General features: G+C 39.1%; 2 protein-coding genes across 4 annotated transcripts in view; both read right to left on the reverse strand.

Moving 5' to 3' along the window:
* The window catches only part of LOC149300554 (death-associated protein kinase 1-like), a 35,423-nt gene that overhangs the window by 18,385 nt on the left and 2,714 nt on the right, over positions 1-14,324 (reverse strand). For all 3 annotated transcript variants that reach the window (XM_089485204.1, XM_089485203.1, XM_089485202.1), the window contains exons 2-10: positions 14,174-14,312; positions 13,273-13,402; positions 13,066-13,114; positions 12,948-12,974; positions 11,452-11,604; positions 9,963-10,008; positions 8,718-8,807; positions 7,742-7,834; positions 2,540-2,659 (exon numbers count right to left, since the gene is read on the reverse strand). In XM_089485204.1, the coding sequence (XP_089341330.1) occupies positions 2,540-2,659; positions 7,742-7,834; positions 8,718-8,807; positions 9,963-10,008; positions 11,452-11,604; positions 12,948-12,974; positions 13,066-13,114; positions 13,273-13,390 (696 nt within the window). In that variant the 5' untranslated portion in view covers positions 13,391-13,402; positions 14,174-14,312. The remainder of the gene's footprint in view (positions 1-2,539; positions 2,660-7,741; positions 7,835-8,717; positions 8,808-9,962; positions 10,009-11,451; positions 11,605-12,947; positions 12,975-13,065; positions 13,115-13,272; positions 13,403-14,173; positions 14,313-14,324) is intronic.
* Positions 13,792-14,324, reverse strand: part of LOC149300555 (death-associated protein kinase 3-like) — a 35,775-nt gene continuing 35,242 nt past the window's right edge. Inside the window, exons 3-4 of the mRNA XM_089485038.1 lie at positions 14,174-14,312; positions 13,792-13,800 (exon numbers count right to left, since the gene is read on the reverse strand). Of these exons, the coding sequence (XP_089341164.1) occupies positions 13,792-13,800; positions 14,174-14,312 (148 nt within the window). The remainder of the gene's footprint in view (positions 13,801-14,173; positions 14,313-14,324) is intronic.

A 14,324-nucleotide genomic window follows, 5' to 3' on the forward strand; every position in this document is an offset into this window, starting at 1 on the left:
AGGGATCCATGTATAAAGTGGATATAGAGGCAAAAGGTGATCATTGTTGACCTTATTTGCATGTGCCTACCCAGAATCCCTTGTGGTTGTGGCAGCACCATGAGACTTCTGAGGGAAAAACAAGCCTTCCGGCTTGTCTGGTGTCTGTAGATGAGTGTTTAGCAATGCTTCTACTACCCACATGTTTATATTGAAACTGTGTACAGGATAATCCATAGTCTGAAAGTGGAAGGGGTCAGAAAAGGTTAAGAATGCCAAGTCAACTCCACAGAAGTGGAACTAGGGTCATGAGCTATATCCAATTACAGATAGCAGGCAAGTGAAAGTATACTTCATTAAAATGCTAGCAGCGCTCCAAGCCTCTTACAACCTTGTTAGTAATGGGAACAGGGTGTGCGATAGTATAGCTAGAAAAGCTAAACAGGGAGAACATGGATATCGTGAAATGAGAGAGAAGACAGGGGGCCTGTTTTTTTAACGCATCTGATTGCATCATAAAACAAAGGCATTAAAAAATTGGATTCTATATGACTCCTCATTAGGACAGAGAAAAACCCTTTCTACTTAATGAATAATAATAATATCCTGTGTCCTTTAAATGTGGTTTGTAGGTTCTTTTTCTGAACAATGTTCTTAACTACCCATCTTGATATCAATTAACAAATAAATAAGCGTGAATGAATTTGCATGCTGTGAAATGTACTGTAGGACATGGCAGTAAGCTGGAGTTTTCCATTAAGGTTTCTGTGAAAACTACTGTTTTAATTATTACTTGCAAGTAGGGCCCCCTATACCTAGTATAATTATGATGCCCAATCTATTGTTAATAACCGTCTTTCATGGATACCAAATCTGTCTTTTTCCTCCGCAGAGTCTACTGAAATTCTGGGTAACAACTTCAAAGAATGCAAGTCAAACGAGCCAATTGAAATAGGTAAATTTAAGTTTGGGAAAATACTAATTTTAGCCACTAGATGATGTTTTAAGCTTGTCATTGGTATTATGACAGTGGTATGCCTGATTACACTTGCCAAATGTCCCCAGTGAAAAGAAGACAAAAAGAAGTGAAAATAACCAAACACGCAAATTGAAGGAATGAGTTCTCACAATTAGAGAACCAGAGGTGGGGTTCACAATTTTGAACACAAGTTCAAGACTTCTGTATTGTCTTCAGTTTTCTAGTGGGAGAGGCTTAATAATAAAATACTTTATTGGTATTGGGAATTAATCTAGCTGTATTATGGTACAGCAAGTCATAAAACACCTTGTTCGACAGTATCCTGGTGTACTAATGGATTACTGATTGGTACAGGCATTATTGTTGTCAGACTATAACTCCTATGAACCTCTAAATTGCTCTGTTGCCAGAAGTGGAGATTCCTGGGAGTTGAAGTTACATCGATAAGCAGAAAATATTTTCACAACAGCCCTTCAAAACCAGTTGGGGTACGTTCTTACTTCACCTCTAACTCGCTTAAAGTGGCTCTGGAGGTTTGGAAAGCAGCAAATGTGTTCCACTTCATAAAAGGGTAATTGAACAGAATGAGGGAATGATGGCCTCTAAGCATAATGAAACAAGCAAGGATTCCAAGGAGGGGAGAATAGTTTCATACTTGAAACCAAATGGCTTGCAACATCTAACAGTATGTATTTGTGTAGAAAAACATAATGCATGTATTTTCTGTGCTGTATAACTACAACAGATTAACCTTATATAATTTAGCCAAACTATGGGCAACTGTTCCACACAAGGAGCTAGCTGATGTGTTCTAGATGTGTCTTCAAAGCTGCTGGCTGAATAATTGTTTCAATCAAAACTATACAACCAGGGCAAATGCAAGTTACAATGTTGCATAGTAGCAGAAATCAGATTAGGGAATAGATGGCACTATTAGGACAAATTGTATTTGGGAGAAGGGTCAAGACTTCATATTCATATTGCTTGAACAATGGGAGAGACCCAAGATAAGAGGTAAAGGAGATTGGAGGGGAGCAAGTTAAAATATCTGCAATGTATGCGGTGGGAAGTGCTAGAGATGGAGGGAGATATTTCAGATAGGGGTGTGTGAGGGATTGGGGAGGTTTCTAATACAAGACTAACACTGTGATAAAAGGAAAGCATTCACCATGAGGATTCAAAAGACAAAACATGGTTAGATAAAGTAGATCTGGGGTATAAAGCTGGATATATATAGCAAGTGGTTCATGATCAGAGTGAAATATTTCTTCTGGTATTAATAAATATAATACAGAAATACAATTAAAAAGTACCATACAGCCCATCTAGCACAGGGCCGCGCCGAGGCGAGTGACAGGGAGCGGAGGAGAGAGAGAGGGGAGCCAAGCGGTTGCTGAAAACCTTTTCACAAATGAGCAGCTCGTTCGGGAGAAAGTTTTCAGCGACCACCCGGCACCCCTCTCTCCTCTACTCCCTGTCACCTCGATCTAGTCTGTACCTTTTGCTGCTGTAAAGCCTTAATGGAAATAAAATACTGAAACAATTATATTAATATATGAAATTGTGTATTTTATATTGTACCTTGTTTGGTTGATTAATATCATAGCTTGACAATGACCCGAGGAGATGCTGTAAACCAGGGACATTATCATCATTTATAGCATGAATAATAGCCTTCATTACGAAAGAGTCTTCTTCATCCTGCAAGAAATAAACAACGTAGACTAGGGTGACCACATTTTATAACTGCCTTCCAAGTGTCGTGTTTTAAGCGGGACAGTTACAATTTTTCTATGCTGTCCCGCCAAGGTTAAGTTATTGGTTAGGTAGGTCAGAGGATCTCCTCTGCCTGCCCATTCAGCTGTGAAATTGATTGAGGTCTGTGATTTTGTCAGATTTAACCCCGGTGCTGTGACAGCCCTGGCATAAAGTAGCACAGGAACAGAATGAGAAAATGCTAAAGAAAAGAGAGCCAAGGGGAAAAAGGCTATATAGTTATGATGTAAAACCAACAGTTTCTCCACACAAAAAATACATACTTTATTATATAATTTTAAATAAGAGTATTGAGAGCAATTGTAATAGTAATAACATATGGGACATTAAAACTTGGAAATGTTAGTTCCCTTTAAGTGCATTTTTCTATACATTGGGGTATGGGTACATGGCTGTTTATAATGATTTTGCTTGGGATTCCTTGTTGTTGGTAGAGCCACGATCTCTCCTTGGTGTATTATAGTAACAGCTCCACTTGCAAGTCTAAAGGGACCTTAATTCCCATCTCCAAATACAAGCCTTTTTCAGGCAGACTATTCCCTCACTAGCCTACAGGGCCAGTTAAGTTGTGTTAGGGGTTCCCTAGTGGATGTAGACTATACATTTACAAGAGAAAGCCTTTGGCTTCCCGATGGAGGAGGCATCAGAAAGTATATACTTCAATGAGTTCCTCACATTTATCCTCGTAACAAATCCAGATTCCATGCTTCCTTAAAAATGTTTGCCTTGTAGACTGTTGGAGGGCACAGTGATTACTTGTACTATACTCACCACTGCATGGGACATACCGTATTTGCTCGATTATAAGACGAGGTTTTTTTCAGAGCAAATGCTCTGAAAAATACCCCTCGTCTTCTAATCGGGGTCGTCTTCTAATCAGACCTCAAATAGAGTCTGATTAGGAGACTAAGATCCAGATCCCCCGCACCGCTGCAGGGGACCTGGATCCTCCTGTCTCACCCCCCCCCCCCCATCATACACACACTTACCGGTGCTTCCTGCTGTATTGCCGGGGCAGCGGGTTGACGTCTACGCGATCCGCGTAGACAACGTCCGCTGCAGCCGGAAGGAGGTGTGGCTAGCAGCGGGGGTTGTCTGCGTCCGTCGCGCAAACCTTCCCCGACTGTCAGAGATCAGAGTTCCCTGCACCGGTGCGGGGAACTCTGATCTCTGACAGCCGGGGAAAGTATACGCGACGGACGGATACAAACCCCCGCTGCCAACTCCACCTCCTTCCGGCTGCAGCAGAAGGCGACGTCAACCCGCTGCCCCGGCTGGAAGCACCGGTAAGAGAGGGCTGAGAGGGGAGGGGAGAGTGTGTGTGTGTGTGTGTGTTAGTTAAATGGGGGTATAGGGTGTGTGTGTGTGTGTGTGTGTGTGTGTGTGTGTTAAATGGGGGCATAGGGCATTTCTGGAGTGGCGTTAAGGGGGCATTTAATAGAGCACTCTGCCTCCTGAAATGCCTTATACACCTATATGCCACTCTGCCCCATAATATGCATTTTAACCCCCTAAATGCCAGAGTGGCATATAGGGGTATAAGGCATTTCTGGAGGCAGAGTGCTCTATACAATGCCTTTTAACTCCCTTAATGCCACTCTGCCTCCTGAAATGCCTTATACCTCCCTATATGCCACTCTGCCCCATAATATGCATTTTAACCCCCTAAATGCCAGAATGGGATATAGGGGTATAAGGCATTTCTGGAGGCAGAGTGGCACATAGGGGGTCAAAAGGCATACCATGAGGCACAGTGGCATATAGAGGGTTAAAAGGCATATCATGGGCCACAGTGCCATATTGGAGTGGCAAGCCTGGGGGCAGATGTGCGTAACTGGGGGACAGGTTGGAAAATACAAGAAATAAAAACAAAAAAAATATTTTTCTCAATCATAGCTTTTATTAAAAAAAATAGTTTACTGGTTTCTGCCCGTACCGCCTCGTTTTTTGTTTTTTTTCTAAAAAAAACAAAAAAATTTCTGTATGTTCCGCTTTGTATTTCCAGAATTGCTAGTAGGTCAACTATGTTCGCCCGTCGGGGCATATGCTCTCCACCTATACTCTCTTGACCATTCTGGGGCGCAAGGCCCCTTTGGACCTCTGATTCTGGTCTTGTTTCTGTCGCATTTTGTTTTCACATGTTTCATGCTGCATTTATATCTCCATTGAAAACAAAAAAACGAAAAAGACGCCGGGATGCAGTCCTTGTTTCACTATGCTTTATTTCTATTTGTTTTGTCACATGATGGGCCTGGCTGTCAATAAAAAAATTTTGAATCGAAAAAAAATAGTTTACATGAATTAACATTTACTGGTAAAACTTTTTTCCTTTAGGGTCGTCTTATATTCAGGCTTTTTCTTTTTTTCCTAAGTTAATATTCAGATTTTGGGGGGTCGTCTTATAATCAGGGTCGTCTTATAATCGAGCAAATACGGTATTTATGTATAGACTTAGTTTATATGGAGCACTATCATTGGGGATTAATTGAGAAGGTGAAGACTGGTTCAATGGGCCGTTTGGAGCATGCACCAGTCACTCTGGGGTTTACAGTGTGATTAATAAAGCACACCATGACCTCTTGACCACATAACTTGCTATTAACCTACACGGCCAAGGAAAATATGAAGTGCATAAGTGTGTCCTGATGGGAATTTTTTTTTTTTTTTTTTTTTAAAGCTTCTTAACTAAAGAAATGCAATCTCAGGACTCAGCTATACAGGTACACAATCAATCAGACAACGATATATAAATAAATCTGTTGACCTTTAGGCATAGCCTCTCAGAACTCATAAATAAAGCCATAAATAGACACTTATGATAATGTACCATGATTTAGGGGTGTTGAAGGGAAATAAATACATATGAGGCTGCTTATTACACATTTAAATACTTGTCTTCTAGCTCTGCTCGGATGTCCTTTTAGGAGGCATAGGTAATTTTCAGGTTAGTTCTTACAAACCTTATGCGTAATTTATTTTCCTCAAAAAGGTTTTTGTTTTGTTGAACTCTATACTTTGTAAAACAAATACTGAATTGCAAAACAAATTCATAATTTAGAGTGGCAATTAGGATTTTAAGGACATCTAGTCGGGCCCGACCTCCATTAGCAAGTGATGAAAATAATTATACAATTATTACCTGTTTTATTAAAGAAATATTACCGTTAAGAATCTGCATCGCACCCCTGCCACATACTTTTATATGGTATCACCACATCTAGTTAAACCCCCAGTTGCCAGAAAAAAAAAAATACTATACAAATAAAAATAAATAAAAATGATTCCCTCTGTAACCAGAGAAACAGTAGGAGTACAAACAGAAATCCAAGCACAAACGCCAGAGTGATAACTAGATCAAGTCCCTTTCCATAACGTGTAGGCCTGCCCATCATAATCCGCTCACAGTGTCTGGTTATGGCAGTATGTCACATTTTATAATATTTAAGAGCCCGACTTGGGTTTTCATTTGCCTGGCTCTGCACTTTGTGAGTCACAGGATTTGCTCCAGGTTACAGGGTGAAATCAGTGTCTCGAATGCTTTCTACTGCAGCATGTCATATTCCACTCAGTTTAAAAAGAAATATGTTGTAAAATGGTTGAAAATTACAGAAATCACAATTCTGTTCATTGTTTTTTTTTAATTCTCAAATTTCTTACTCAAACATTTAAAAATGTGTTTAAAAACACGCACACAAAATTAAATACATGAAAAGTATTTTTAATGAAGGTAAGGCTTTCATTTTATATATGGGCATTTAATATTCATTCTCAACTTTATTCTTACTACCGTGTTCTTGAAAGAACCAGTAAAATCTTTTTTATCAGTATTTCTAGCACACACTGTAATGGCCTGAATAGGAGTCTCCCCTTTTTTCAGTAATGTAATGAGTGGTGATGCCTTAGGCCCAAACTAAGAGCAAAAAACACTTGTCCAAAGACACCTCTCTTCTTGATTTGAGCCTCTTCAGATTTATCATGGGCCTCTCCATCATAGTCTAGTTTTATCAGAGTGGAGCCTCCTCAGTTATAGATAGATCACTATGATTTGTTCCCTTTATTTGGCGTCATAAAGCAGAGTGATGGAATATGATTGCATATCCTCAGGTTCTGCATTGTGATGCTTCAAGATAGAACAAATTGTAGATTGAATGCCTCAGAGTTAGCCTGCTAAACCTAAACTGGTTGGCCTAACCCTATGTAATGATCTTCCTCCCTAAGTTTAGGGATAATACTGATGTTTGTCCTACAGCTAAAATTTTACAAAATTCACTGAAAAACATTTTTATTTTCAAATGTAAAAAATGTTAGGGCCTACATCTTGGGTGGCTTATATTTGCCCTGAAACACGTATGTAGGAAGGACAATTATGTACTTCAATGTACTCAAATAAGTCTCCGGAACCGAATGCAACTTTAGATCTATCGGACAGTCTGTAGCGTAAATGTTGTTTAGTAATGTCACATGCTCACTGATCAGTAATATGGCTTATGCACATTTGGAGTAGACTATGACAACCTCAAGATTTGAAAGACCATGGAGCCTAAATAACTATTTGTTTTATTTAGCATTGTATTCTGCGGCGATGAACAATGGATCTGATTGCTCAAGAAGCTATTACAATGTACACATTTGTTCTTGTAAATCTTTAAATGCATAAATCTTGATCAACTTAAAAAAAAAAAAGATATCGTTGGTGTTCAAAGTATTTTATGCCTCATTGAATTACTGTGTAATGATCTACCTCAATGAGCAAAGTCATTAGGGGATGGTGCAGAATAAAAAAAGTGCCTCTCCTATATTATAAACAGACTAAAATGAAACACTTTAAAAGCCATTTATGTTTTCAGGACAAATTACCAAATTTGCTTGGTTAAAAATCCAATAACGGACCATCAATTGTATGTGTTTTTTTGTTTCTCAAAACTTGTAGTCTATTATAAACAAACACACAAAAAAACAAGTAAAAAACCAGAAGTTTTTGTATTTGTTGAAAATAAATCCACTTACCAAAGTGTCATCGCTTCTAGCTATACTCATGTTACTCCTGGATAAGAATGACCTCGACAGTCTTTGGCACAGGGATATTAAACGGACAGATTGCTGGCAAGAGAAACAAGAAATACTTTGTGAATTTTAGAATATTACAATGACAAGTATAACATAGTGGTATAATGTTAGATCTCCACAGGTTTTACTTTCATATTAATTCTGGAGAAAAAAAAACATGAAGACTGCACCTGTATTTCATTAATGCACAGAAACCCCTCAATAAAGAATAAAAAAAAATGAGGCAGCATGGCAATTAAAGTGACAGTCATACAACTGGGTCTATGGCTAGGGGCAACAGGTCCAAGGCAGGGACAGTTCCCCCCTGGTACAAAAACAAGGAGGCAGATCACCCTCTTGGGCAATCAACCCCACCCCCGCAGTGTCCCACTGCACAATGGACCCGTTAATGGGAGATCTTTGTTCTCGCAAATTGTCCTATTTACGCTATGGAGGCTGTGCCAGCCTCACCACATCCTCCATAGACTTCATTAAAAGGGTCTGTGTGCACACAAGGGTATGACTTCATATCCTGGAACTTCGTTTCTTAAAGGTGTGGAACAACTTTTTATTGTATTTGGGATTTTTTAAGGCGCATTACAGAGGCAAATGTTTCCTTCACTTACCTAAACGAGAAGTTTTTCCTTCAGAAACACGTTTTATTTAGTTTAGAATAGAATAGAATGATGGCTGCCTATTAATACAGTAAAGGAATATAAACCTGCATTGGATAGACATATGTCTATCCTGAATCAGGATATGGCCACATTCATCAGGCACAATAGCCTGCTGCACAGACTAACATGCCATTATAATGTGAAAGGGGTTCTGCAAAGTGCTTAACACAAAATAACTGTCCCTTTAAAATAACTTCAAGGGTAAGTAAAGCTGCTTAAAGAAAATAAAAAAAATGCATATGGATAAAAAATATACATACTTTCCATTTACGTCGTGCTGCGAATTTCTTAAACTTCTCCATGTTAACTGCAGAGGCTTTTCTACTCAGCGCTTGTTGTGTATCCTTAGGCTGTGACAAAATGACAAAGAAAAGCATGACACTTGTATTAAACAAAATTCACAATAGAATTTTTTTTTAGATATTGTGATTCAAGCTTAGCTGGCAAATGAAAAAAATCTGACCAATATCATGATTAAAAATTCATAAAAAGATTAAAAATAAAAATAAAAAAAAGCTGATTTATTCTTTTCATTTTCTGCCTGCTATAACCACAAGTAGCTCATCGGGGAGTGGAGGAGCGCAAAGAAGATATTACAGCGAGCTGTAAGGTAAGATGAAGTTCAATTTCCCTCAGGGCAGACACCAAGAACATGATTAGACATACTAAATATTGTTATTAACTCCATCAATTAAATTGTATGATACACAGTGGATCCACAGCTTATTTTTCTGAAAAATCTATTGCCATAGACGACTCTTGATTTCCCTAGCTCCGTGGTTTGCACACTTGGACAATGTTTTTCTACTAATGCAAGCTGAAGTTTCACTTAAAGTCGTACAGTCTCTGAGTTTCAAATATCTTCTGCGGTCACAATGTCTACGGTCATTGTGTACTCCCAGTTATTGACAGAGCTCTGCAAGACGTTTTTGTATACTGTTAACTTTCATTTCAATGTTCGTGTCCTTAGCTGATAGAGAATATACAGCGCTATCACTGTGTTATAAAACAGAGTTGGAGTGTAACGCATGCAGCTGCAGGTACTTAGCGGACTCCTAAGGCTTCTTAGTGCATAAATGGGCTAATTGGAGCTCTCACTAATGATATCTGTAATTATTTATTTGTCATACATACAGTTTTGCTATTTTACCACCATGCATAAACGACGACTGATTGTGTATATGCAAAGCTAAATCTTGTGATAATAGACTATTTCAATTGAAAACAAAATACATGGGTGGTGGGTCTTTAACAAAGCTTACAAGTGGTGCCCTATATTGTGTGCCAGTGGGCTATGTATAACAAGGTAAAAGTAAAAGTATTTTGGTGCAAAAGGGGGTTTGACGAATATTTTTTTTAAAGAAAAGAAGTCCACTGAGGTCCATAGAATTTGAAATTTAAAACAAAACATAGAATTTCCAAATTATTAAATGATTGTCACAAACAATGATAAAATATATTTATGTAATGCGATTAATTTGTATGAATTTAGTTTCAAAGAATACCTTAATCCATGGGTGATTTAAACCGTCTTTAATCGTCATCCTTTTCCTTTTAAGAAGAGAATATTAGGATTAGTCACATATACCGTATTTGCTCGATTATAAAACGACCCTGATTATAAGACGACCCCCCAAATCTTAATATTAATTTATGAAAAAAAGAAAAAGCCTGAATATAAGACGACCCTATAGGAAAAAAGTTTTACCAGTAAATGTTAATTCATTTAAACACTTTTTTTAATAAAAGCTATGCTTGAGAAAAATATTTTGGTTTTATTTCCTTCTATTTTCCAACCTGTCCCCCAGTTATGCACATCTGCCCCAGAAATGCCTTATACCCCCTATATGCCACTGTGCCCCATGATATGCCTTTTAACCCTCTAAATGCCACAGTGCCCCATAATATGCCTTTTAACCCTATATGCCACTCTGGCACTTAGAGGGTTAAAAGGCATATTATGGGGAAGAGTGGCATATAGGGAGGTTTAAGGCATTTCAGGAGGCAGAGTGGCATTAAAGGGGTTAAAAGGCATTTCACAGAGCACTCTGCCTCCAGAAATGCCTCAAACCCACATTTAACACTCCCCCTCCCTCCTCCAAACTTACCGGTGCTTCTGAGTTGGGGGGGCGCATAACACAGGAGGGTCCAGGTCCCCTGCATCTGAGCCCCAGGTGCTTAGTCCGGGCAGCATGTAGAGCTCCACGCGAATCGCGTAGAGCTCTAAGCACCGGGGACTCAGAAGCACCGGTACGTTGGAGGGGGCATAACACAGGAGGATGCAGGTCCCCTGCATCCTCCTGTGTTATGCCCCCCCCCTCCAACTTACCGGTGCTTCTGAGTCCCCGGTGCTTAGTCCGGGCAGCGTTTAGAGCTCTACGCGATTGTATCGTGTAGAGCGTAGAGCTCTACACGATACAATCGCGTAGAGCTCTACACGCAGCCCGGACTAAGCACCGGGGACTCAGATGCACCGGTAAGTTGGGTCGGGGGTTAACACAGGAGGATCCAGGTCCCCTGCATCTGGGTCCCCAGTGCTTAGTCCGGGAAGCGTGTAGAGCTCTACGCGATTGTATCGCGTAGAGCTCTACACGCAGCCCGGACTAAGCACCGGGGACTCAGAAGCACCGGTAAGTTGGGGGGGGGGGATTAACACAGGAGGATCCAGGTCCTCTGCATCGCTGCGGGGGATCTGGATCTTAGTCTCATAATCAGACCTATTTGAGGTCTGATTATAAGACGACCCTGATTATAAGACGAGGGGTATTTTTCAGAGCATTTGCTCTGGAAAAAACCTCGTCTTATAATCGAGCAAATACGGTACTTCATGTATGTTGTACTTCTCTAAAGAAAGCCACAGGATATACGCTGAACACATTTGTCATTTAAAAAAGCTTTAATAACAATAATTTCAAAATTGGTAATAAATTCGCACAAAGCATAAAGCATAGGATAGAAACACACAAAATAACTGGATGTTAACCACATACTTACTTTGGGTCCTTGACAAGAAGTCTTCTTATAAAATCTTTGGCCAGGCTACTAGTGCTACTGAAAAACTCGTCCTCGAACTCATAGCTGACAGCAGATATATTAGCCAGTGTCTCTTGCTTTGTTTCCCCAAGAAATGGAGACGCACCGCTCAGCCTAAGGAGTGGGACAGTTACCTTAGAACAATGCAGAATCCAGTAAGACTGCATACAATGCATGCTCGTTATTGGAGAAGGTAGCACTTCCAAGACAATTCAAATACAATGCAGAACGAAAAGGTAAAATTGTAGGTCTTAATTCAGACTTTCCCCACTGCAACCGCAGTAAATGGATGTATAATTCCAAAAATTCAACATGAAGGGTGCACATTTTAAACCTTAAAATCTGTAATAATAGCCTTTCAAAAGGGTGAATGATATGCAGGATAAAGAAAGGAAAAACTAAGTTATCTATTTACGTATAGCTTCCAGGAGAGAAGAGAGGAGATCAGATAGAAACATATAATGCATTAGGTGGTTTAACTACAAGAGGGAAGTTTAATTCAAAAGAGGAGAAACGTTTGAACAAGAAGTCAGAGACTTAGATGTAATGAATGTGGTTCCGTTGGTAAATGCCCTGACAAACCTCGGGGTTACAGGTCCTATCGGCAGGGTCAACTCAGGCCTTCATCTTTCTGAGATCGCTAAAAGAGGACCATCAATTGGGTAATAAGATCTATTATTCAGCTGCCGATTCGGGTTAATTCCGAGAGCATGCCCTAAGAAAGTGCTTTGAGCCCCACTGGGAGAAAGGCACTATATAAATAATAATTGTTGTTTTATGTTAATATAAGGACATTTTACTTGGTAGGTAAGTGGAACAGCCTCCAAACAGAAGCGGTTAATACAGTGAGGAAATTTAATCACAAATGGCACTGGCATATCTATTTATAGTCTATATATCAGAAAAAAAGAGCAGACTAAATGGGCCGAAATGTTCTTATCTACTGTAAAATTCTAGGTTTAAAATCGTAGATTGTAAACTCTCAGATAACTTCACCACCAGGTTTCTCAATCTTTCATTTTAAAGTACCCCCAAAAGCACTGGTATAAGATCCTCCAGGGTTTTTGGGGGGGTACTTCACAGTGTGTATAATATAAATCCATATATTATGTGACCCCTGCTGAGGGCCCGCTGTACAGTGGACAGTGTAGCTACCACTGGAATACTTAGTACCCACTAAAGCACAGGAGCCAATGCGCATGTGCCTAGTCTGCCTAATGGATTATCCAGCACTGACCCCTTGTGAGAAGTTCTTTCAAATACCTCACTTTATTTATCAAGTAGCCTTAACATAACCTGTTTTGTGCCAAATACCATTCATTTCAGAAGTTATATCCCACTTAATGCTGTCTCAGGAGAGCCTGTGGGGTTACACTTTCTACACGCATACAAAGGCCTGTATCGGAGCACTTGCATGTTTTCATTAGGTATTTCTGTTTACAGGAATGGATACTTACAAGATATAGGTTATTACACCAATGCTCCTATAACAAAACAGAAACAAAATAATTTAATAATACTTAAAACACAAAATTCCCACGGCAGTAAGAGTCAGATGAGAACATCCAAACTCACCACATATCAGACTCAAGACCAAGAGGTTCATAGTTGACAATTTCAGGAGCTAAAATAAAGGAGAAAAAATGCAAATTTAAATACAACAACAAACAATTTACATGTTTGCTCCCCACTGCACCAGTGAGGCCACTTTCACATGTTCACATAAAAAAGACAATAAAATACTAGTTTTATAGAGAGAAAAATATGAGCAGCAATACTAACCAACAAACTCTGGTGTTCCAAAGATATTTTTGAATTCATTTCTGGAATCAATTTTGTGAGCAAGTCCAAAGTCTATAATTTTTATGCGGGGTTTTGGTGCATTTCTGTCTAGAAGCATTATATTTTCAGGCTGTAAACAGACAAAACAATAGATTGATAAAAGCAAGCCAAAAGCTTCTACTCTGCTGAAATTGTGAAGTCTTTGGGATAATGAAATGAAATTGTCCACCCTCAATTCTCAAGGTATAAGCATAGGTGTTTTGTTTGCACTTTAGGAATAAGTATCTGTTAATATAACCGGTGCCCATTTTTTCCACCCATTATTATCTTTGTCCATCTCTTTTTAGAGTTGTATTGCACCTTTTGTGATAACACCTATTTGTACGTAATTTTCAAAATTCACGTATTTCTACAAAATCTTAAAACGTTTCAGCTTGTGAGTCCCAATTTTATGTTGGTTCTCAAAATGCCTAATTTTGTTAACACTAAACGTGATGGTTGTCTAGTCCAATTATATATTTACTCCCTCTACAGAGAAAAATATGCAATAAGCATTGCAAATGCTAGGTTTACAATTTTTATCTTACCATCCATGCTTTTGGGAGAGATTAGGAAAATCTGCTTTCTGAGTGGACTCTAATGACCCATTAAAATATAGAAATACCTATGTCAAAAAACTATTTAGAAGATACAGCCCTACAGGGATAGAATCTTCCAATTAATTTTTTTATGTGCGGTATACAATTATTTTGCCCTAAACAGAGTGCTTACAGTACCAAGTCTATGGGAAAAAAGGACACTGCACTCAGGAAATGCAATAGAAAAACTACTGTAATGAATATCTTTACAGCAGACCCCAAAATACACAAATATTTTGGAGCAACCAAGCTCCTTGCAGTACCTTAAGATCAAAGTGAGCAATCTGCAGAGAATGAAGATAATTTACTCCATTAAGTATCTGCTTGAGGAACTCTGTAGCTTCCTCTTCAGTCAACGACTCCTTCTCAGCAAGAAAGTCAAACAGCTCCCCACCTGCAACTCTGAGGATGACA

This window comes from Sceloporus occidentalis, unplaced genomic scaffold, assembly GCF_023333645.1.
Source record: "Sceloporus occidentalis isolate IW3139 unplaced genomic scaffold, rSceOcc1.0.p SCAF_24, whole genome shotgun sequence".
Lineage (NCBI taxonomy): Eukaryota > Metazoa > Chordata > Lepidosauria > Squamata > Phrynosomatidae > Sceloporus > Sceloporus occidentalis.